The sequence below is a fragment of the Triplophysa dalaica genome, chromosome 4, assembly GCF_015846415.1.
Source record: "Triplophysa dalaica isolate WHDGS20190420 chromosome 4, ASM1584641v1, whole genome shotgun sequence".
NCBI classification, from domain to species: domain Eukaryota; kingdom Metazoa; phylum Chordata; class Actinopteri; order Cypriniformes; family Nemacheilidae; genus Triplophysa; species Triplophysa dalaica.
The window spans coordinates 9,807,124-9,832,113 of record NC_079545.1 but is presented as its reverse complement, the minus strand read 5'-3'; the positions used below and the strand labels follow the sequence as shown (position 1 = coordinate 9,832,113).

The 24,990-nt window shown below is 40.3% G+C and overlaps 2 protein-coding genes across 10 annotated transcripts; both read left to right on the top strand.

The window, feature by feature from the left end:
* Positions 1-349: 349 nt before the first annotated feature.
* On the top strand, positions 350-22,380 carry LOC130418974 (uncharacterized). 9 transcript variants are annotated; one of them, XM_056745275.1, is made up of 29 exons: positions 350-535; positions 1,495-1,519; positions 1,699-1,753; positions 1,841-2,001; positions 2,142-2,227; positions 2,925-3,036; positions 3,911-3,978; positions 4,678-4,789; positions 5,664-5,731; positions 6,430-6,541; positions 7,416-7,483; positions 8,024-8,135; positions 9,009-9,076; positions 9,615-9,726; positions 10,072-10,275; positions 10,373-10,566; positions 10,676-10,712; positions 16,530-16,637; positions 16,734-16,934; positions 17,054-17,247; positions 17,326-17,365; positions 17,456-17,535; positions 17,624-17,660; positions 18,034-18,201; positions 18,298-18,498; positions 18,618-18,811; positions 18,923-18,959; positions 19,092-19,117; positions 19,679-22,380. In XM_056745275.1, the coding sequence occupies exons 2-29, from the start codon at positions 1,501-1,503 to the stop codon at positions 19,754-19,756; spliced, it is 2,952 nt and encodes a 983-aa protein (XP_056601253.1). In that variant the 5' UTR covers positions 350-535; positions 1,495-1,500; the 3' UTR covers positions 19,757-22,380. The 9 variants fall into 9 exon arrangements, with proteins under 9 accessions (XP_056601253.1, XP_056601249.1, XP_056601247.1 ...); XM_056745271.1 differs by having other exon boundaries at positions 1,699-2,001; positions 16,734-16,928; positions 19,679-22,378; XM_056745269.1 differs by having other exon boundaries at positions 1,699-2,001; positions 18,037-18,201; positions 19,679-22,378.
* Positions 22,380-24,990, top strand: LOC130419837 (butyrophilin subfamily 2 member A2-like). Its single transcript, XM_056746812.1, has 5 exons — positions 22,380-23,828; positions 23,976-24,000; positions 24,158-24,484; positions 24,565-24,635; positions 24,889-24,990. Exons 2-5 carry the CDS (start codon positions 23,982-23,984, stop codon positions 24,988-24,990), a joined length of 519 nt encoding a protein of 172 aa, XP_056602790.1. The 5' UTR covers positions 22,380-23,828; positions 23,976-23,981.

Here is a 24,990-nt window from a genome sequence, read left to right as displayed (position 1 = left end):
ATCTAATAAACTAGATTCTTGCATTTGATCGAGTCTTTTGAAACAAACATTACTACCACAGAGTTTCAATCATCCTGTTGTTCTTAGGGAAAACAGTCAATTTAACATTGATAAATAATGCTAGAATTATTTTGTTGGACGTACACTTCTGTACAAAAATTCATTTCTGTTCACCAAGCCTGATTTCATCCAAAAAAGAACCCTGTTATTTTATGTATGCCTGTTTTTTTAATAAATAGTATAACATTATGCATATTGTTATCAGATATATTGTGAATTTTGTATAAATTGTATTTTGCGAGACAAACCCCCACCAAAAAAGTCTTATGGGCGGCCGACTTGGTTCAATTCGAGCACTGGTTAAAAGTGAAAGTGAAGGTGAGCTCGAGAATATTGGCTTGATAGCAGGAAAGCTAAAACTGCTCGGCAAGGATATTATAAAAAACATTGATTTGTACAGACTACCGTATTATTTAACTGCTTTGTGAGATTCAAGTCATTTCTTCAACAGGAGATTTTGTGAAGGACAGGAGAGGTAAGGGTTAGCGTCATTCATAGCACAGTTTTCATTTCACCGTCTCGGTTACGCGATATAATACCAACTTCTAGCCAAATTAACCTTGAATTTGGTTACATGTCCTTATTGTCAAAATAACCTTAAATTTGGTTAGGCTAAATGTCGTTATTGTCAAAATAACCTTAAATTTGGTTAGGCTACATGTCGTTATTGTCAAAATATCTCGCGAAATGTATGATATGTCATCATGTAAGCAAAGCCAACAGTGAGGTTTGGTTTCATTTCTTTGACATGTTTTCTGCGGAGCCTGTGCTGTTTATTTTAGGGATATGGTTAGATATCTGACAGCCCAAATTTTGCTTGATTTTATCCTTGACGTCAGGCTGTTTAGACGCCCATCATTCCTAAAATTGCTTGATATGAAGCGATCGAATTGTCAAGAGTAAGAAGATTGGCTTACGGAATAATTTTGTAGCGTCATGATTTATTTCGATTTTACAGCACAATTTCATTCATTTAGCATGAATTTTGGTAGGCCTTTTAAATTCCTAACGTAGGTAAGGAATGTGACGTGTTTTCACAATTCTTAAGACATTAAGCCAAAGAGGTTCAACTGGTTTTGTTTCTGTTTTGAAATGACTCGACAAAAGAGGAGAGGAGTAGGCCGTATGTCTCTGCAGAACATTATTATGGGGCGTTTTTAAACCGGGATGGGCGTTTCTCAAACTTTCAATCAAAAAGGACAGAAGCCCATTTCTGAACTATTGATCGTTTCTAAACAGCAGCTAAACAATTTTCAATCTTCTCGTTTGAAAAGAGAATTGGGAATCGCCCACTTGGTTTTTGCAAATAAACTAAAGTGATTGAGAAACGCCCATCCCAGTCTGAAAACGCCCACTTATTGAGAAACGCCCCTTTTTATTCCTCAAGCAAAGCAGTTGATAAAAATAAAGTCGATGTGTCCTTTTTCCGTTTAGGAGAAAATGGCAGCCGCAAGCAACAGTAAGTTCTATCAAAGCATTTACGTCATTTCATTTTACTTATGTCTGTGTTTGGTTGAACTAAATGAGTTTGAACTGCTTCTTAAATACCTAAAATGTGGATGATAATGAACTAAAAACATGGACTTGATGATAGTCTTTGGTGTACATAAATCTTGCTGTTTTTCTCATGCTTTACAGATGAGTTTCAGTTTACTGTTCCAGAAACAGCTCAGAATGCTGAGGTTACACTGAGGTCTGATGTCACAGTACCATGTCACCTGTCACCTGAAAAGAGTGCTGTTAATATGGAAATAAAATGTGTGTGTGTCTGTAAGACCAGACAGGTGACAGAGGGGAGGAGCTATAAGGGTAAAGCGAATCTTGTAATTCATGAAGGAAATGTGTCCTTATTACTGAGAGACTTCAAAGAAATGGGAGATTACCTGTGTCAGGTCATCAGTCAAGACACGACAGTGGAGGTGACAGTTCAAGTTAATGAATGTGAGTTTTTAAATCACATTGTGAACGAAAGTAGATTTCAATATCAAGTGAAGCAAACAAGTCTGAACATAATTTTTATCTAAAAAATGTATTTCCATGTACGATGAAAGCAAGATGATTTTTCTTTTACCATAACGCAGTGTTTTTGACAAAAATAGATTCTGATGTCCAACCTGTGAATCAGCCACCGACTTCTCAAAGCTATCCTCTGACAAGACATGAGGAGGTAAGTGAAAGTAACATTAATAATAAAAACATTTTTGGGTTTGAAGCTCTAATTCTGTCACAACACAGAGGTATGAACACTTCAGTTGCGTCAAAAAATGTTTTGTCATCATTTACTCACCTTCGAGTTATTCCAAATCTGTATAAATGTCTTTGTTCTGATGAACACAGAGAAAGATATTTGGAAGAACGCGTATAACAAGACAGATTTTGCCCCCATTGACTCACATAGTGGAAAAAATACTTTGTACATTTTTAGTTCTGTTGTATACACAAAAGAAGACATTTTGAAGAAGATAGAACAGCAAACAGTTCTGGAGCACTTTTGACTACCATTGTATTTTCCTACTGTGGAAGTCAATGGGGGGGCGAAATCTGTCTGGTTATAAACATTCTTCCAAATATCTTTCTCTGTGTTTATCAGAACAAATAAAAATAAATTTACACAGATTTGGAACAACTCGAAGGTTAGCAAATGTTGATTTTTTTGGGGGGGTGAAGTATTCCTTTAAAGGAATATGTAATTTAGAAAAACACACTGACAAAATGATTCAGCTGAAATGATTGTTGGATATCAATGGCAATATCTGCTTAAACCTGCTCCAGATCTGTTTCTACAACGAGTAACATTTCATATGTAGCTGTCAATGATGTGTCATTATCAGGGAAATAATTTAATGTTCTTGTATGATTTGCAGAATCAGCTACAAGAGAAAACCCCTCAAATAAGAAAAATTGAGAAAAGACCGCTGAAGGACACAGTTCAGGAACCTGAGACACCGAGAAAGACAGAACAGATGAAGAAATCAGGTAAGAAATCTTAAGGGACAGATGGAATCCGGTTCTAGTTCTCATTCATAGCTTGATGTAATACATGTATATTAGACAGAGATTATTGGAAAACATAGTTAAATATCAGCAACAAGAGTGACACATCTGGACAAGCAATAGCTGATGGAAAGCTGAAAACTCCTTTTTCTACGATGACTGAAGATTTACAATAACGCAGTGAATACTGCACGGCCATTGGTGCGTGTAATGTAAAACTTTACGCCAATGGCAGCGAAGCTGCACGGCCCTATGGCGATGGCGCCCGCCAAAAGGGGCGGGGCTAATGGCTATATAAGCAGACACATTGCCGTAGGGTCCTCAAGTTACTTCGACTGAAGCGACGACCATATGCAGCTTGTAAACACGGCCAGGAACGCAGTACTCGTTCCCGTATCTCAGGGAACAGAGGTTACGTTAGTAACCGAGTACGTTCCCTATCGATACTTCACTCGTACTGCGTAGCAGGATGCTATGGGGAACCAGTATAATCCTGCCGTGCTACAAGTGGAACAAAAAACACCATATAATCCCGGAGCCGTGGCTCGAGGATAGGTGTAAGGCAGGTAAGCCCTGCAGAAGACGGAAAAGCCAAGCTAATAGGTGGCGTAATCCGGTTAATTGTCCCAAAAATGTGCTAGGTGCCGGTGTGGTTAGTCTAGTGGCTAAGCAGAAAGTCTTAAGCAGAAAGGACCTGGCCCTTAAAAGCCGGATTGTCCAGACTGTAGAATCTGGTAAATGTGGAAGGCGAAGCATAAGTCTGAACATAATTTTTATCTAAAAAATGTATTTCCATGTACGATGAAAGCAAGATGATTTTTCTTTTACCGTAACGCAGTGTTTTTGACAAAAATAGATTCTGATGTCCAACCTGTGAATCAGCCACCGACTTCTCAAAGCTATCCTCTGACAAGACATGAGGAGGTAAGTGAAAGTAACATTAATAATAAAAACATTTTTGGGTTTGAAGCTCTAATTCTGTCACAACACAGAGGTATGAACACTTCAGTTGCGTCAAAAAATGTTTTGTCATCATTTACTCACCTTCGAGTTATTCCAAATCTGTATAAATGTCTTTGTTCTGATGAACACAGAGAAAGATATTTGGAAGAACGCGTATAACAAGACAGATTTTGCCCCCATTGACTCACATAGTGGAAAAAGTACTTTGTACATTTTTAGTTCTGTTGTATACACAAAAGAAGACATTTTGAAGAAGATAGAACAGCAAACAGTTCTGGAGCACTTTTGACTACCATTGTATTTTCCTACTGTGCAAGTCAATGGGGGGGCGAAATCTGTCTGGTTATAAACATTCTTCCAAATATCTTTCTCTGTGTTTACCAGAACAAATAAAAATTAATTTATACAGATTTGGAACAACTCGAAGGTAAGCAAATGTTGATTTCTTGGGGGGGGGGTGAAGTATTCCTTTAAAGGAATATGTAATTTAGAAAAACACACTGACAAAATGATTCAGCTGAAATGATTGTTGGATATCAATGGCAATATCTGCTTAAACCTGCTCCGGATCTGTTTCTACAATGAGTAACATTTCATATGTAGCTGTCAATGATGTGTCATTATCAGGGAAATAATTTAATGTTCTTGTATGATTTGCAGAATCAGCTACAAGAGAAAACCCCTCGAATGAGAATAAATGAGAAAAGACCGCTGAAAGATACAGTTCAGGAACCTGAGACACCGAGAAAGACAGAACAGATGAAGAAATCAGGTAAGAAATCTTAAAGGACAGATGGAATCCGGGTCTAGTTCTCATTCATAGCTTGATGTAATACATGTATATTAGACAGAGATTATTGGAAAACATAGTTAAATATCAGCAACAAGAGAGACACATCTGGACAAGCAATAGCTGATGGAAAGCTGAAAACTCCTTTTTCTACGATGACTGAAGATTTACAATAACGCAGTGAATACTGCACGGCCATTGGTGCGTGTAATGTAAAACTTTACGCCAATGGCAGCGAAGCTGCACGGCCCTATGGCGATGGCGCCCGCCAAAAGGGGCGGGGCTAATGGCTATATAAGCAGACACATTGCCGTAGGGTCCTCAGGTTACTTCGACTGAAGCGACGACCATATGCAGCTTGTAAACACGGCCAGGAACGCAGTACTCGTTCCCGTATCTCAGGGAACCGAGGTTACGTTAGTAACCGAGTACGTTCCCTATCGATACTTCACTCGTACTGCGTAGCAGGATGCTATGGGGAACCAGTATAATCCTGCCGTGCTACAAGTGGAACAAAAAACACCATATAATCCCGGAGCCGTGGCTCGAGGATAGGTGTAAGGCAGGTAAGCCCTGCAGAAGACGGAAAAGCCAAGCTAATAGGTGGCGTAATCCGGTTAATTGTCCCAAAAATGTGCTAGGTGCCGGTGTGGTTAGTCTAGTGGCTAAGCAGAAAGTCTTAAGCAGAAAGGACCTGGCCCTTAAAAGCCGGATTGTCCAGACTGTAGAATCTGGTAAATGTGGAAGGCGAAGCATAAGTCTGAACATAATTTTTATCTAAAAAATGTATTTCCATGTACGATGAAAGCAAGATGATTTTTCTTTTACCATAACGCAGTGTTTTTGACAAAAATAGATTCTGATGTCCAACCTGTGAATCAGCCACCGACTTCTCAAAGCTATCCTCTGACAAGACATGAGGAGGTAAGTGAAAGTAACATTAATAATAAAAACATTTTTGGGTTTGAAGCTCTAATTCTGTCACAACACAGAGGTATGAACACTTCAGTTGCGTCAAAAAATGTTTTGTCATCATTTACTCACCTTCGAGTTATTCCAAATCTGTATAAATGTCTTTGTTCTGATGAACACAGAGAAAGATATTTGGAAGAACGCGTATAACAAGACAGATTTTGCCCCCATTGACTCACATAGTGGAAAAAGTACTTTGTACATTTTTAGTTCTGTTGTATACACAAAAGAAGACATTTTGAAGAAGATAGAACAGCAAACAGTTCTGGAGCACTTTTGACTACCATTGTATTTTCCTACTGTGCAAGTCAATGGGGGGGCGAAATCTGTCTGGTTATAAACATTCTTCCAAATATCTTTCTCTGTGTTTACCAGAACAAATAAAAATTAATTTATACAGATTTGGAACAACTCGAAGGTAAGCAAATGTTGATTTCTTGGGGGGGGGTGAAGTATTCCTTTAAAGGAATATGTAATTTAGAAAAACACACTGACAAAATGATTCAGCTGAAATGATTGTTGGATATCAATGGCATTATCTGCTTAAACCTGCTCCGGATCTGTTTCTACAATGAGTAACATTTCATATGTAGCTGTCAATGATGTGTCATTATCAGGGAAATAATTTAATGTTCTTGTATGATTTGCAGAATCAGCTACAAGAGAAAACCCCTCGAATGAGAATAAATGAGAAAAGACCGCTGAAAGATACAGTTCAGGAACCTGAGACACCGAGAAAGACAGAACAGATGAAGAAATCAGGTAAGAAATCTTAAAGGACAGATGGAATGCGGGTCTAGTTCTCATTCATAGCTTGATGTAATACATGTATATTAGACAGAGATTATTGGAAAACATAGTTAAATATCAGCAACAAGAGAGACACATCTGGACAAGCAATAGCTGATGGAAAGCTGAAAACTCCTTTTTCTACGATGACTGAAGATTTACAATAACGCAGTGAATACTGCACGGCCATTGGTGCGTGTAATGTAAAACTTTACGCCAATGGCAGCGAAGCTGCACGGCCCTATGGCGATGGCGCCCGCCAAAAGGGGCGGGGCTAATGGCTATATAAGCAGACACATTGCCGTAGGGTCCTCAGGTTACTTCGACTGAAGCGACGACCATATGCAGCTTGTAAACACGGCCAGGAACGCAGTACTCGTTCCCGTATCTCAGGGAACCGAGGTTACGTTAGTAACCGAGTACGTTCCCTATCGATACTTCACTCGTACTGCGTAGCAGGATGCTATGGGGAACCAGTATAATCCCGCCGTGCTACAAGTGGAACAAAAAACACCATATAATCCCGGAGCCGTGGCTCGAGGATAGGTGTAAGGCAGGGAAGCCCTGCAGAAGACGTAAAAGTCAAGCTAATAGGTGGCGTAATCCGGTTAATTGTCCCAAAAATGTGCTAGGTGCCGGTGTGGTTAGTCTAGTGGCTAAGCAGAAAGTCTTAAGCAGAAAGGACCTGGCCCTGTAAAGCCGGAATGTCCAGACTGTAGAATCTGGTAAATGTGGAAGGCGAAGCATAAATCTGAACATAATTTTTATCTAAAAAATGTATTTCCATGTACGATGAAAGCAAGATGATTTTTCTTTTACCATAACGCAGTGTTTTTGACAAAAATAGATTCTGATGTCCAACCTGTGAATCAGCCACCAACTTCTCAAAGCTATCCTCTGACAAGACATGAGGAGGTAAGTGAAAGTAACATTATTAATAAAAACATTTTGGGGTTTGAAGCTCTAAATCTGTCACAATACAGAGGTATGAACACTTCAGTTGAGTCAAAAAATGTTTGGAAGAACATATATACACGTTCATTTTTAAGAAGATAGAACAGCAAACAGTTCTGGAGCACTTTTGACTACCATTGTATTTTCCTACTGTGGAAGTCAATGGGGGGGGCAAAATCTGTCTGGTTATAAACATTCTTCCAAATATCTTTCTCTGTGTTTATCAGAACAAATAAAAATAAATTTACACAGATTTGGAACAACTCGAAGGTTAGCAAATGTTGATTTTTTTGGGGGGGTGAAGTATTCCTTTAAAGGAATATGTCATTTAGAAAAACACACTGACAAAATGATTCAGCTGAATTGATTGTTGGATATCACAGGCAATATCTGCTTAAACCTGCTCCAGATCTGTTTCTACAACGAGTAACATTTCATATGTAGCTGTCAATGATGTGTCATTATCAGGGAAATAATTTAATGTTCTTGTATGATTTGCAGAATCAGCTACAAGAGAAAACCCCTCAAATAAGAAAAATTGAGAAAAGACCGCTGAAGGACACAGTTCAGGAACCTGAGACACCGAGAAAGACAGAACAGATGAAGAAATCAGGTAAGAAATCTTAAAGGACAGATGGAATGCGGGTCTAGTTCTCATTCATAGCTTGATATAATACATGTATATTAGACAGAGATTATTGGAAAACATAGTTAAATATCAGCAACAAGAGAGACACATCTGGACAAGCAATAGCTGATGGAAAGCTGAAAACTCCTTTTTCTACGATGACTGAAGATTTACAATAACGCAGTGAATACTGCACGGCCATTGGTGCGTGTAATGTAAAACTTTACGCCAATGGCAGCGAAGCTGCACGGCCCTATGGCGATGGCGCCCGCCAAAAGGGGCGGGGCTAATGGCTATATAAGCAGACACATTGCCGTAGGGTCCTCAGGTTACTTCGACTGAAGCGACGACCATATGCAGCTTGTAAACACGGCCAGGAACGCAGTACTCGTTCCCGTATCTCAGGGAACCGAGGTTACGTTAGTAACCGAGTACGTTCCCTATCGATACTTCACTCGTACTGCGTAGCAGGATGCTATGGGGAACCAGTATAATCCCGCCGTGCTACAAGTGGAACAAAAAACACCATATAATTCCGGAGCCGTGGCTCGAGGATAGGTGTAAGGCAGGTAAGCCCTGCAGAAGACGTAAAAGCCAAGCTAATAGGTGGCGTAATCCGGTTAATTGTCCCAAAAATGTGCTAGGTGCCGGTGTGGTTAGTCTAGTGGCTAAGCAGAAAGTCTTAAGCAGAAAGGACCTGGCCCTGTAAAGCCGGAATGTCCAGACTGTAGAATCTGGTAATGTGGAAGGCGAAGCATAAATCTGAACATAATTTTTATCTAAAAAATGTATTTCCATGTACGATGAAAGCAAGATGATTTTTCTTTTACCATAACGCAGTGTTTTTGACAAAAATAGATTCTGATGTCCAACCTGTGAATCAGCCACCAACTTCTCAAAGCTATCCTCTGACAAGACATGAGGAGGTAAGTGAAAGTAACATTATTAATAAAAACATTTTGGGGTTTGAAGCTCTAAATCTGTCACAACACAGAGGTATGAACACTTCAGTTGAGTCAAAAAATGTTTGGAAGAACATATATACACGTTCATTTTTAAGAAGATAGAACAGCAAACAGTTCTGGAGCACTTTTGACTACCATTGTATTTTCCTACTGTGGAAGTCAATGGGGGGCAAAATCTGTCTGGTTATAAACATTCTTCCAAATATCTTTCTCTGTGTTTATCAGAACAAATAAAAATAAATTTACACAGATTTGGAACAACTCGAAGGTTAGCAAATGTTGATTTTTTTGGGGGGGTGAAGTATTCCTTTAAAGGAATATGTAATTTAGAAAAACACACTGACAAAATGATTCAGCTGAAATGATTGTTGGATATCAATGGCAATATCTGCTTAAACCTGCTCCAGATCTGTTTCTACAACGAGTAACATTTCACATGTAGCTGTCAGTGATGTGTCATTATCAGGGAAATAATTTAATGTTCTTGTATGATTTGCAGAATCAGCTACAAGAGAAAACCCCTCAAATAAGAAAAATTGAGAAAAGACCGCTGAAAGACACAGTTCAGGAACCTGAGACACCGAGAAAGACAGAACAGATGAAGAAATCAGGTAAGAAATCTTAAAGGACAGATGGAATGCGGGTCTAGTTCTCATTCATAGCTTGATGTAATAAATGTATATTAGACAGAGATTATTGGAAAACATAGTTAAATATCAGCAACAAGAGAGACACATCTGGACAAGCAATAGCTGATGGTCAGAAATGACGCGTATTAAGGTGAAAAGTCGGTTCTTGTTTCGCATTAAGAGGTTTTTTTGGTAATTCACAAGTATGTTTCATGCTCCTCGCAAAAAAATGCTTGTTTAAATAATGCAAAATTTTGTGTGGGTTAAAATGGATAGATTTTCATATGGTTGTATTTCTACTTCTCCCTTTTCCAAATCTTTTTTCAGGTGGAATAAAGCTGTTCTCTGATTTTGCTGGAAAAACAAATGGCGGTCATAAGAGTTTTTTTGACACTTTGGAGAACCGAATTAAAGATCTGAGAGAAGTTCCTACAGTGGATGAGAGTGACATTTTTCTGGTTTACTGTCCTGTTGTTTCTCGACATGGCAATGATGTAGAAGCAGCACTTAAAAGATTCACTGACTCTACAGGTTTATTGATTATCATCATCACCACAGTATTTTAAATGATAATAAGTGTTTTAATTGTCATAAAATGTTACATTAATTTGTCTGTTACTTTGATCAGCTTCTAAGCTGAAAGTTCTAGTGGTGCTACATAACACATTTGACCCAGAGAAAACTGTACCAGACAGCAGCAGATGTGTCAACAGGACAGATATACTGACAGTGGACTGTCTGTTCTATGAGGACACAGGATTACTAAAGTGTCAGAAAAATGATGATGCAATCAACAAAGTTGTGAACTGGTTAATAGAGCAGGTATTTAACAAGACATACATAATGAAAACTGCCTAAAATGTATAATTTTAGGCATGTATTATTTTTAAGTCACTGTTTAATAAATGTGCACATTGCTATTATTTTGCAGGGGGAGGGGATAGGTATCAAAGTATGTCCACGGCAAGGTAAACTTTTGTTGTAAATTACAACTTCTGTGAAAAAAAACATTTGTATTCATGTGATATTACCTTTTGAGTTACACACTTATAACTTTAAACTATCCTTAGTTGAAACAGACCAATCACCAGACACAGTATTTTTAATGTTTTCCATGAAGTCCACTTAATTTGGAATTTTAATTTTGAAGTTTATCATGTTAGTGTGGGAATATAAAATTATCAGCAAGACAATAAACCTGTACAGCAATCGCCACTGTTTACAGTCTGATGTGTAGGATGTTAAAAGAAAGAGTCTCACAATCATGTACATATTAATGAGATATGTTATGTACTTTAAGGTCCTTGTTTGATCCCAAACGTACTTGGGTACGTACTAACCTCAGTTCCCTGAGATACGGAAACGAGTACTGCGTAGCAGGATGCTATGGGGGAAAACTCCTTTTTCTCCGATGACTGAAGCTTTACAATAACGCAGTGAATACTGCACGGCCATTGGTGCGTGTAATGTAAAACTGTACGCCAATGGCAGCGAAGCTGCGCGGACCTATGGCGATGGCGCCTGCCAAAAGGGGCGGGGCTAATGGCTATATAAGCAGACACATTGCCGTAGGGTCCTCAGGTTACTTCGACTGAAGCGACGACCATATGCAGCTTGTAAACACGGCCAGGAACGCAGTACTCGTTCCTGTATCTCAGGGAACCGAGGTTACGTTATTAACCGAGTACGTTCCCTATCAATACTTCACTCGTACTGCGTAGCAGGATGCTATGGGGAACCAGTATAATCCCGCCGTGCTACAAGTGGAACAAAAAACACCATATAATCCCGGAGCCGTGGCTCGAGGATAGGTATAAGGCAGGGAAGCCCTGCAGAAGACGTAAAAGCCAAGCTAATAGGTGTCTTAATCCGGTTAATTGTCCCAAAAATGTGCTAGGTGCCGGTGTGGTTAGTCTAGTGGCTAAGCAGAAAGTCTTAAGCAGAAAGGACCTGGCCCTGTAAGGCCGGAATGTCCAGACTGTAGAATCTGGTAAATGTGGAAGGCGAAGCCCAGTAGGCCGCCGCACAAATATCCGCTATACAGACTCCGCTAGACCAGGCCCATGAAGAGGCGAAACCTCTGGTAGAATGGGCCCTTACTTCCATGGGGCATTGAAGGCCCAATGAAGAATATGCCAGCGCGATAGCCTCAACTATCCATCTAGATAGTCTATGCTTCGTGACTGGGGACCCTTTGGTGCGGTCACCGAAGCAGACAAAAAGCTGTTCAGACCGCCTGAAGGGGGCGGAACCATTAATGTAAATTGTCCAATGTGACTGGACAGAGCAGATTAAGCTCCGGGTGCTGCTCAGAGGAGGGGAGCGCAGATAATGTCACTACCTGTACTCTAAACAGAGTAGAGAGCACCTTAGGTACGTAACCATGTCTTGGTTTGAGGACTACACTTGAGTCATCAGGCCCAAATTCATGAGGGCCTCACAGAGAGAGCCTGCAGGTCACCCACACGTTTTACCGATGCTAATGCTAGAAGCAGTGCGGTTTTAAGCGTTAGGGGACGGAGGTCCACGGACTGCAGAGGCTCGAAGGAAGAACCCTTCAGAGCTCTCAACACAGTAGGTAGATCCCATATGGGAACGGTGAGGGGGCGAGGAGGGCGTAGCCGCCTGGAACCCCTCAAGAAACGAACAATCAAGTCGTTCTTTCCCACTCTTTTGCCCGCTATGGGGGCATGGGAGGCTGCGATTGCTGCCATGTAAACCTTGAGTGTGGAAGGGGAGCGGCCCTTATCCAACAGCTCTTGCAGGAAGGACAGAATTAGTGATATGTCACAGGATTCTGGGTCTGTGCCGCGAGTTGCACATCAGGCGGAGAAGACAGACCACTTAAGGGTATTGAGTCGTCTCGTAGACGGAGCTCTAGCCTGTGATATCGTGTTCATGACACTCTCGGGGAGGATCGTAGGCTCCCGTCGAGAGGCCAATGGTGCAGAGCCCACAGCTCTGGCTGGGGGTGCCAAATGGTGCTGCCTGAGAGAGGAGGTCCCGTCTCAGGGGAATAGGCCACGGGGCTGCTACAAGCAGCTGAGACAGTTCCGCAACCCAAGGCTGGTTCTTCCAGAGTGGGGCTACGAACAGCACTGTGTGCGCCTGTTCTTTGATTCTCCCAATCGTCTGTGGTATGAGAGCGATCGGGGGGAAGGCATAGAGGAGCCGGTTGGGCCAGCTGTGGGCCAAGGTGTCCTTGTACTTCGAAAAATAGGTTGGGCAATGAGTGTTGTCTTCTGAGGCAAAAAGGTGGACTTCTGCCTTGCCGAAGACTTCCCAGATTTTCTGAACCAACCTGGGGTGGAGCGTCCATTCCTCTGAAGGGACGTTGCTCCGAGATAGCATATCTGCTCCCTGGTTCAGTCTGCCCGGCAAATGAGTTGCCCTCAGTGAGCGTAGATTGCACTGGGCCCATTCCAAGAGCCGTAGTACCAGGGAAAAAAGGCGTCTTGAGGAGAGGCCTCCCTGGTGATTTATGTAGGACACCACTGTCATGCTGTCTGATCGGACTAAGACGTGGCGGTCCCGTAAGACCGGCAGGAAGAACCGAAGGGCCAGCCATTCTGCCTGCAATTCCAGTGAGTTGATGTGCAGTCCCTTTTCCTGAATTGAGCAGTGGCCGAAGGCCCCAACCCATGTTGGATGCTTCTGTCGTGATCACCTTTCGTCTGCATGTGGTGCCCAGGGGCACACCCTGCTCCAACCAAGGAAGATTCTTCCATTGGGCTAGAGCAGTTACGCAGACTTGATCCAACCGATCTCAATGACGCTCCCGGTGTAAAAGAGGCCGCAAGCTTCTGAATAGCCAGGGCACGGTCTGGCGCGATTCTGGCCGTCATACGACTCAACTCGAATCGAAGACTGCCCCCAGGAACGATATGTGTTGGCTGGGGGACAGAGTGCTCTTGGCAAAATTGACCCTGAGCCCCAGGCATTCAAGATGGCTGGGAAGGAGGGACCCGTGGGACCTTAGGTCTTCCTCTGACTGTGCTAGGACAAGCCAGTCGTCGAGGTAGTTCAGAATGCGGATTCCTGTCTGCCTGAGAGGGGATAGAGCCGCTTCCATGCACTTTGTGAAAGTGCGAGGAGCTAGAGACAGACCGAATGGAAGGACCATGTACTGATATGCTACCCCTTTGTAAGTGAATCTCAAGAATCGTCTGTAATGGGGAGCTATCTGGATGTGGAAGTCCACGTTTTTCAGATCTAGGGAGAATAACCAGTCCCCTGGGCATATTTGCAAGAGGATCTGTTTCAATGTAATCATTCTGAAACGCCGTTTCATAAGGGCGCGGTTCAGATGTCTGAGATCGAGGATGGGGTGGAGACCACCTTCCTTTTTGGGTACGAGGAAGTAGCGGCTGTAGAAACCAGACTCGGTTTTATCTGGAGGAACCAGCTCTATGACTCTTTTGTCCAGTAAGTTCCTCAGCTCCGTGTGCAGAACGTGTGAATTCGCGTTCTGAACTCGGGTTGAGATCAACCCGCGAAACCGCGGGGTCTGCCAATTGGAGTGAATATCCTCGAGAGATTATCTCCATCACCCACTCAGATACCCCGGGGATGGCCTGCCAGGCCTCGGCCCGTATGGCAAGGGGTTGAATGCATTGGGGAGGCAAGCCGCCTATTGGGGGCTTGACTTCCGCGGAGAGTGGAAGAGGAAGGTTGCACTTTTTCTGAAAATGTTTGTGTTTTATTAAAGTGCCCGCTATAACAGCGGTGGGTTGTGCGGGCGTCAGAACAGACCCGGTATTCACATTGTGGAACAAAAACACATTTTGCCGGGTCCAGCGTGATCTTTGGCCGGGGTCCCTGGCGCTGAGGGTGGTGGAAACGTCTCCCAGAGCGAGAGCGTTGACGCGTCTCAGCACCTGTTGCCTTCTGCACAGCGGGGGGCGTGGACCTCACCGGCTGCTGAGTCGGCGCTGGCTTGGGGTGAGCTGACCTTGGTCTGGATCCGGGTCTCCTGGGCAGGAAGTGCTTCATGGCTCTTTCCCGCTGCCGTGAAACGTTCTGCAAAGCCCTCGACTGCCGGTCCAAAGAGGCCGCTGGCTGAAATCGGAGCGTCGAGGAAGGGGACCTTGTCCGCCTCTTTAATCTCCGTGAGCGTCAGCCATAGATGGCGCTCGAGAACCACAAGACTGGCCATCGATCTGCCTATCGCCTGTGCCGTGGCCTTGGTGGCGCGTAGAGCCAGATCCGTCGCGCTCCTCAGCTCTTTGAAGGGCGTACCGTCAGTACCAGACTCGTCCAATCCCTGGAGGAGTTTGGCCTGGTATACCTGGAGTACTGCCATGGAATGCAGAGCAGAAGCCGCTTGGCCGGCAGATGAGAATGCTCGTCCAGCGAGGGCCGAGGTGGTCTTACACGGCTTGGAGGGATGAGATGCTTTTGCCTTCCAACCGATAGCCGAGGGCGGACACAGATGTGCGGCCACAGACTCATCAAGGGGAGGCAGCTTCTCATATCCTTTTTCCTCTGCGCCGTCAACAGAGGTGAGAGTGGAGGAAGAAGAGGGTCGTAAACGGGCCTAATAGGGGGCGTGCCATGACCTGGTGAGTTCATCATGAACTTTCGGGAAGAACGGCGAAGTCCGCTTCTGAGGGGCTAGGCGGTGCCCCACCAGAAACCATTCGTCTAAGCGGCTGCGAGAGGACCACTCTAAACCCAGCTCTTCCACAGCCTTAGCGAGGACCCGAAAAAGCTAGGAATCCACGCTAGGCGCGGGTTCACTGTGCTCTACAGACCGAGAGGGGACTGGATCAAAAACTGAGCCCAATAGCTCCTACCCGTCTGAAGCCGCCAATGACATGTGGTCGTGTTCCTCGAATTCGCTTCCGCCAAACGAGACCACGTCAGCGGCGGATGCTGATGGCCGCAGCTCCGCCTGAGAGAAACGAACCGGTGAAATTTCTCTCAGTGGAGAAGGCGAAGCACGCAGAGGGGACATGAGCCCGCACTTTCCCGAGCGCTTAGTTCCTCTACCCCGGTGCTTCATCCCCGCAGGGTGAAGTGGGAGGGATCGAGGAGCAGAATCGCTCTCTGAAAAGAAAGCTATCCGCAAGTGCAGAGAGAGCATTCCCTCACAGTGAGGGCATTCCGTCTCTCTGATTGCGTCTTGAGAGTGGGAAACTCCCAAGCATGAGACGCACTCGCCGTGACCGTCAGCGGTGTGGAGGTGGACCTCACACGAGTGACAGGTACGGCGCGGCATTTGCAACAACGCCGCAGGAAATTTGCTCAGAAAATTTGCCTTTTAGAGCTCTTTGCCGGATAGCGGCAGGGAAAAGGATGCAGAGGATTCAGCGCTGCTGAAGCAAGCGGAATCGCTGAGCAGAGAGGTACAATCCGCTGCAAGGCTCTTTCGACGGCGAAGCTATCAGTCCGGGTAGCGAGGTAGAAGTCGTCGCTGAAGGAGAAGAGATCTGAGGACCCTACGGCAATGTGTCTGCTTATATAGCCATTAGCCCCGCCCCTTTTGGCGGGCGCCATCGCCATAGGTCCGTGCAGCTTCGCTACCATTGGCGTTAAGTTTTACTTTACACGCACCAATGGCCGTCCAGTATTCACTGCGTTATTGTAAAGTTTCAGTCATCGGAGAAAAAGGAGTTCTCCCCCATAGAGTCCTGCTACGAATCGAGTGAAGTATCGATAGGGAACTTGCTTATTTCTTTGGTTTGTATAAAATAATCCAAATGTCTAAAATCTAGAAGGTCCTCTATATAAAAATGTTGCACCGAATGACAATCTGAGAAAATAAAATGAAAAACATCCAACAGAACTCGACAAAGACAACAGAAATCCTCAGGGGGAAAACAAAGAAGTGAGCAAACCGTCAAGTGAGAAAGAGAGAGCTTCAAAGACCCTATCAATACAGTCGGAAAGCAGTAAATATAAATTATTTGTCGTTTTATAACATTGGTCATGGCCATTTTTATAAGATTAAATGTTTTTGACTTATTTCATGTCGATTACTTTTCCAGGAAAAATCAAACTATGCTCCATTCTGTCTGGAAAGACAAATATATCACCTGAGAGGTTTATTGGCACTCTGAAAAAACAAATTCCTAATCTGATGGAAGTTTCAATGGATGAGAGTGAAATTGTTTTGGTTTTCTGTCAAATTGTTTCTCGAGCTGGAACTGATATTGAAGCAGCACTGAAAAGATTCACTGAATGTACAGGTTAATTATAATCACATTATTATTAATAACACTACTTTAATAAATTATATAAATTATTCAAGGTCATAAATTCATGAGAGGTTCAGACAATTTTTCAGAGGGTTTGTTTCTTTGAACAGACTCTAAACTAAAAGTTCTAGTGGTGCTACATCACACATTTGACCCAGAGAAAACTGTACCAGACAGCAGCAGATGTGTCAACAGGACAGATATACTGACAGTGGACTGTCTGTTCAGTGAAGACACAGGATTACTAAAGTGTCAGAAAAATGATGATGCAATCGACAAAGTTGAGAAGTGGTTAATACAGCAGGTATTTAACAAGACATACATTATGAAATCTGCCTAAAATGTATAATTTTAAGAAAGTTATTGTTTACTAAAAGTGCAGGTTGCAATTATTTTGCAGGCGGAGAAGAATGTTGTAAAAGGTAAATTTTTGATTTAAATTACAAATTCAGTGAAAAAAACATTTGTGTTTATTGAGTTACACACTTTTAAACTGTCTTTATTTGAAACAGACCAATTACCAGACACAGGATTACTGGACTGTCAGAAGAACAATGATGCAGTAGACAAAGTTTTTAACTGGGTGAAAAAGGTATTTAACAAGATGCTCTAAAGATAAAAAAATCATCAAACTGTATAAGATAAACACGTTTAATAGCCCATGCCATTTTGGGTTGCAGAAAAAGGAACAGTTTGTCAACGTATGTCAATCTCATGGTAGGTTTAAGGCACTTATTTCTTATTTAGTATATCTAATATGATACGCTAATCCCTGTCAAGAAATTTCAAAGTGTATTGACATGGTATTTTTTATATTTTCCATAAAGTCCACTTAATTTGGAATTTTAATTTTGAAGTTCATCATGTAAATCTGGAAATATAAAATTATCAGCAAGACAACAAACCTGTACAGCAATCGCCACTTTTTACAGTCTGATGTGTAAGATATTAAAAGAAAGAGTCTCACAAACTACTGCTTATATCATGTAAATATTAAAGAGATATGTTATGTAGTTAAGGTCCTTGTTTGATCTCATATCTTGCTTCTTTCTGTGCTTTGTATAAAATAATCCAAATGCCTAAAATCTAGAAGGTCCTCTACATAAAAATGTTGCACCGAATGACAATCTGAGAAAAGAAAATGAAAAACATCCAACAGAACTCGACGAAGACAACAAAAATCCTCAGGTGAAAAGCAAAGAAGTGAGCAAACTGTCAAGTAAGAAAGAGGGAACGCCATCAGTACAGACGGAAAGCAGTAAATATAAATTCTTGGTTGTCGTATCTCATTGGTCATGGCCATTTTTATGAGATTAAACTTTTTTTACTTATTTCATGGCGATTCATTTTCCAGGGAAAATCAAACTATGCTCCATTCTGTCTGGAAAGACAAATATATCACCTGAGATGTTTATTGGCACTCTGAAAAAACAAATTCCAAATCTGATGGAAGTTTCAATGGATGAGAGTGACATTGTTTTGGTTTTCTGTCCTATTGTTTCTCGAGCTGGAACTGATATTGAAGCAGCACTGAAAATATTCACTGACTCTACAGGTTCATTATCATCCCATTATTCTTAATAACACTACTTTAACAAATTATATAAATTATTCAAGGTTATAAATTCATGAGAGATTCAGACAATTTTTCAGAGGGTTTGTTTCTTTGAACAGACTCTAAACTGAAAGTTCTAGTGGTGCTACATCACACATTTGACCCAGAGAAAACTGTACCAGACAGCAGCAGATGTGTCAACAGGACAGATATACTGACAGTGGACTGTCTGTTCTATGAAGACACAGGATTACTGAAGTGTCAGAAAAATGATGATGCAATCAACAAAGTTGTGAACTTGTTAAGGCAACAGGTATTTAACAAGATATGCCATACATGTTGATGTCTTTTCTAAAATTATAAAATAATTAAAAAATTAGTCACTGTTTACTCTGTACATTCACATTGTAATGTTTTTCTACAGGCGAAGTCAATGCGAGTCAATAAATATCCACCTAGAAGTAGGTTAAAATCTTTTTATCAATAATTAATCTCTCTAATAAAGTATGCGACTTATTTATGTCAGTTCTTTGCTGTATCACCTAATGCTCAACAGCACAATTTAAACTTCATTACGTCCATTTTTTCAACAGACAAATCAACAGTTTCAACAGATAGGGTAAAAACACATTCCTGCTCAATACTGAAATCTACTGTCTAGAAAAGTCTAGAAAAACTCATCAGTAAAAGTACAAAAAAGTTTTAGTGAAATTTAGAATAATTCCAGACAGTTCAAAATGCACCCTTAAGGATTGTGTAAGAAATTGACATTATTAAAAGTGTTCATTATTAGCAGAAGATCAAAGGTTGGTTTTTTTTTTTTAGATATGCAGACTCTAAACCTCTAATAACATATTTTTATTGAATTGTTTGTGCAGGTTCTGTATGATCATAGTGATTAGGTTATTAAGTCGGTGGGGCAGGAGATTTTTGAAAGCATTTAAAAGTGCCAAAAACATGCTTCTGTGTTACCAGCGTTTGATGCCAGTGTTGTAGTATCATGAGTGTGCACACAGATGATAGGGGGTGTAAAACATTTAAATAATTGCACATCAGTAGTTATATATGAAACAAACTCCTTATAAATTTGTATTGGTTGGCATAAAGACTATTATTTTGTAATTGCAGCGTAGACCCAATATGTGAGTAATCTCTTTCATAATTTTTTTTTATTTAACAGCAGATGAAACTGGGATCTTCAAGCAACAGTGAGTCAAAATTACATTGTAGTTTTAAAAGTTATTATTGTAGTAGTTAAATAGTTTTAATTTCTTGTAAAGTGGAAAATTAGGAAATAGCTTTCAGTCTGCCAACGAAGATATGTATTCTGTTTTTTTTAATTAGAACTCAATTATTAATGAACTTCAACATCATAGCTTAATTTGTCAATAAAATAAAGCTTCCTCATTTCTAAATATTATTGATCATATAAACATATTTTTACGTATAAATATTGAATCTAGTTAATATAATATATTTATTTCGGGCTAATATAACAGTTTTCTAAAAAAAAATACAAATAAAAATAACACTTACTGTTAAGAGGCCTGAGGGTGTCCATATTTATCTGAAATGAAGTTTATGTATTATTAGGGCCATATTACTAACCCTACTAAGGTTAGGGTTAGGTGTGGGTGTGAGATTAGCAAGCAATCAAAAGAATTAATGAAGGGAGTCATAATCTTGCGCCTGGCGGGGAGATAAAATTCGGCACAACACCTTGACTGCAGCTAATGTTACTTAAAGCACTATACAATAAACAAAACTGCATGCTAACTTCCTGAATCATTCTTGATGATTGGGGAGAAAAGTTTCATGCATGGGCATTGAGGGGTCTGGTCTTTTTATGTTATTTGAGTAAATCTTATTACTTTGAACTATCGTATTTATTTAAGAAAAATGCACAACATTTATGAAACAGGCTTATTATAATTTCCTCAACCCATGAATCAATACAGTTTTTATTATCATCATCATGAATAAACAAATTCCAAACAGGGGGACAACAGAATATTTGTATTAATATGACTGTAATAAGGTTCAATAAAAGGAAGGAAGGAAGGAAGGAGACGTGAAACGGCGAACATTTAAATAGTTTTAATGAAATAAAATGCCAAAAGAGCATACACACGACTTTAAACCATATTTCCGGGCCCGGTCCTCTCTCGCCGGTAGTCCTGACAATTCGTCCTTTAATGCCCCCGAACTCCTGAAGGCTCTAGTCACGCCTTCCTCACCACAATGACAAAAATATCTTTCCACCTAAGAACAACAACATCAGCGAAGACATCAACTGCAGCATCAACCTCCTTAACATCAGTTGCTCCCTGTAAGTTATTGCAGCCCATAGTGTTTTAAAGACCCAGTGAAATCAAATTGAATGTTCTTTTATTAATAATGAGTGAGCCTTAAATACATCAATAAATTGAAAAAAAATGCTTTAAACGCTATAACGGTTCAAAACTAAAAAAATGCACCCTATTTTGTCACATCCATAACGCGTGTTTATTTCCCAGTTTTTAAATAGAAATTTGTTCATAGACTGACATTTTTTATGTTTAGACTCTATCGACAAGGATTTATTAAAATATAAACAGATGGTTCAATATATTAGTAGCAAATTCATTCTCTGAGCATTTTTATGTAACGCACATAACGTTGGAATTGCCCAGAGTAGAAAAAACAAAGTTTGGACAATTTAATTTACTTCAGTTTCTAATCCCAGAGATATTAATAGGTGTATACAAAACTTTTATAAAAATGTTTTTTTCTGTTCTGTTTCTTATTCAAAACTTGCACACATGCAAGTGAATTATCAGTTGAAGTAAATGACTGTATAAGTAAAATATTAAATGTTATTCATAGTTCAAGTAATTGCCTGTGACTCTTAATCTTATAAAAGCTTTATATCAGTAAGACTATGATGTAATGCGGTTTGTTCTGTTTTTTTCATTTGAAATGGGCGTGTGTCTAATTTTCTTAAAATAAAAGAAGATTAAAAATATTTTTCGTTTTCATTACATAAATTATGATCATGACATAGGCATTAAACACACTCTAAACACCTGTTTAATTGGCCTGTTATGTTTGTTTCATTTGTTTACACACTTGTAAAACTTGAACATTTACACATCAAATCAGAGCAACAACCATTAACATTTTGGTTGACAAAATATATTTACCTGTTACTAAAGCAGCTACCACAACTGAAAGTTAGGTTTGGGTTTATAAATCCACTGTCTTTCACAGACTTACACGGTTAGCTGATTATTTTTGAAGGTCTCTCTAGATGTATTGCTTAAAGCTGATTTTCTCGAAACATTCTTGTGAGACAATTAAAATTAATACAAATTACGTACGTTATTTAAAATATTTATCAAGTGGTTATGGGTGGTAAGAATTCAATACTACACGAAATTGAGACTGTAAAGGAGCCATAAAGAAATAACATATTTTGTATATAAAATGTTATGCAGTATATAAAATATACAGTATATATAATGTTATTTGTTTAAAATGTTCATGTTTGCTGTTTCTGTGCTTGTGAAAATAGAAAAATATGTGGATCCCGTCCACGAAAGACTAATGGGACTTTACCGGATAACAAGGGATGGGGATAGAGGACGATAGGGGATAGAGAGCATGGCATTACACAATGAAAACAATGCCATAACATTTTTCCACATAAAACACATTGGTATGTCATGATCCTGCCACAACACTTGAAAATCATGACAAGGAGAGGCAGGATCATGACATAAACATAATTGAGATTGTATAGGAGCTATAAAGAAACAACAACATATACTGTATATAAAATGTCATATATAACATATATATATATATATATATATATTAGTTAATTTGTTTATGACGTTCATGTTTGCTGTTTCTATGCTTGTGAAAATAGTTCCTGCAACTCTTTCAGAGGTTTATATTGCTAGTGAAAGTGAAAGTAAAAATGACCTCTACATTTGGTGTGACAGCAGGAAAAGCAAACACTGTTTTGTAAAGATTATTATATGATATATATTATATAAAAATTAGTGGTGGGCCGTTAACGGCGTTAACTGCGTTAACGCAGTGAGACTATTATCGCGCGTTAAAAAAATTGTCGCCGTTAATCTATTCTCAAAGTTGGGTTGGGAGCTGGGTCTATACTACGCAAGCTATGATGACTTTCACCTTGATATTTTAGCGCGGATGTATACCAGCTTAACTGCACTGTACGGAGCGAGAACGAGATTTTTCAACTCGCGTGATTCGCGTCATTCGCGGAAGCGGAAGCAGAAGCCGCCTCATCATAACCAGGGCTTCATTCGCGCGATTCGCGCAGCAAGTAGGTCTATTGGCTCTTTGCATTAACATATAAATCACTCGCGCTTGACACGCCATTCGCGTTTGGTCTGAACACAACATAACGTTACTGTGAAATTACCGCATCAAACGTGACGTGCTAACATGGATGCAGCTATGAAGCCGCCGGGTTTGCTTCAGGGAATATTAATTTAAAAAAAAGCTTCCCAATGGAAACATCGACAAGACTAAGGTTGTTTGCACCTTGTGCAATGCGGAATTGGTTTAAAAAAAACACTTTCTCTCAACAGGTAGTGGTCTAGCTTTAGTTAAAATCAGTAACTTTGTATTGAGATCTAATGTATTATGGCTCCTGTATGACATATCGCTTGTTGCTCCCTCACTCTTTGTAAGTCGCTTTGGATAAAAGCGTCTGCTAAATGACTAAATGTAAATGTACTGTAGGAGCTCTTCCAGTCTCAAGTACCACCTAAACGCAAAGAATCCCTTAGCTAATGCGGAAGTAAACACAAGTTCATTTTCCATCCATCCATTTTCTACCGTTTATCCGAACTACCTCGGGTCACGGGGAGACTGCGCCTATCTCAGGAGTCACAAGTTCATTTTATTGAACATAATTTAATTTTCATCACCAATTATCATAGTAGAACAGCTTTCTCAAGCAGTTTGTGATGCATTTTGGAAACAGGAGATGAGCCCCTGGTCTAATGCGCCACCTGGCTTTAGACACCCGTTCTCAAAGACTTACTTTTAGTCATTATTTGGGTAGCACACATTCTGAATGCCTTCGGCAGAATTCAAATGAGCCATTTTAATCTAGATTAATCTAGATTAATCTTGGAATTAATCTAGATTAATCTAGATTAAAAAAATTAATCTATGCCCACCACTAATAAAAATCACATGTATGTTTGCATATAGGATATATTAATGTTTCATGAGACCATTTTGTGGCAGTTACAAGTTTCTACATTCTTCAGCTCAGACAGGAGATTTTGGGAAGGAAACAAGGGGTAAGTGCAGTTAGCAACAAGCTAAAGTATGTTTACATTGTAAACATTTTGCCAACAGAAAGATCTGTTTTTTACAAAAAATAACCGACTAAAATCAATGTGTTGCTAATGATGGTGTGATGTCATTTGGTGTTTTTCTCTTTTTAGGAGAAAATGGCAGCTGCAAGTAGCAGTAAGCTCTATTAAAACAATTCTGATTTGATCTTACTTATGTCAGCGTTTTGGGACTGCTTTTGCAAACAAAAAAATTTCCATAATAGTTAACTAAAAACATAAACTTGACATTAGTGTATGCACATAAGTCTTTCTGTTTCTCTTATGCTTTACAGATGAGTTTCATCTTATTGTCCCTCAGAATGTTCTGGTTAAACTGGGGTCTGATGTCACAGTACCATGTCACCTGTCACCTGAAATAAGTGCTTTTGACATGGAGATCAGATGGTTTAAAGAGAAAGACTGTGTGATTCTCTATAAGAACGGACAGGTGACAGAGTTGAGGAGCTATGAGGGCAGAGTGAATCTTGTAATTCATGAACTAGAGAGAGGAAATGTGTCCTTAATACTGAGAGACTTCAGAGAGTCAGATGCGGGAGTTTACCTGTGTCAGGTCATCAGTCAAGACATAACAGTGGAGGAGACAGTACAAGTTAATCAATGTGAGTTTTTATATTGTGCTGTCAATAGACATTTTGTGTATTATACATCATAATTTGTGACTGTGAAATATTTGTGTCAGCAAGGGAAGATGCTGAAGTCCAACCTGCATCACCATTTCAAAACAAAAAAGTGCAGCTGAAACCACATGAGGTATGTGAACAATAACAATGAATATAAATAATTCATTCAGTGTTGTTCAGGGTGTGATCCACTTATAATGAGGATTTAACGTTTGTTTGAATTATGCTTTTACAACAGTTGCTGTATATAAACCATTTACATAAACTTCATTCCCACACCTTTGAGATTTTAAAAGTTGATTTTTAATTAAACTGGAGAGCTGTCTGTAGAACTGTAACTTAAGGATATAGATATTGTAACGAGTCACCCGTTGCGCAATCAGCGTCGCCATGGAGACAGGGGAAATCAACGAGACGCACCTGCAGGTCGTTCAAAGCACAATCCTAACAGCTATAAAAGCTGTTGGTATTCTGAGGGAAGGTGA

What these genes read in the sequence shown, in the direction of transcription:
- LOC130418974 (XM_056745268.1), top strand. An exon ending in AAGATTCACTGAATGTACAG is followed by an intron (nt 16,935 to 17,053) that starts GTTAATTATAAT and finishes TTCTTTGAACAG; the next exon opens with ACTCTAAACTAAAAGTTCTA. An exon ending in CAACAGTTTCAACAGATAGG is followed by an intron (nt 19,118 to 19,678) that starts GTAAAAACACAT and finishes TTTATTTAACAG; the next exon opens with CAGATGAAACTGGGATCTTC.
- LOC130419837 (XM_056746812.1), top strand. An exon ending in GACAGTACAAGTTAATCAAT is followed by an intron (nt 24,485 to 24,564) that starts GTGAGTTTTTAT and finishes TATTTGTGTCAG; the next exon opens with CAAGGGAAGATGCTGAAGTC. An exon ending in TGCAGCTGAAACCACATGAG is followed by an intron (nt 24,636 to 24,888) that starts GTATGTGAACAA and finishes TTGCGCAATCAG; the next exon opens with CGTCGCCATGGAGACAGGGG.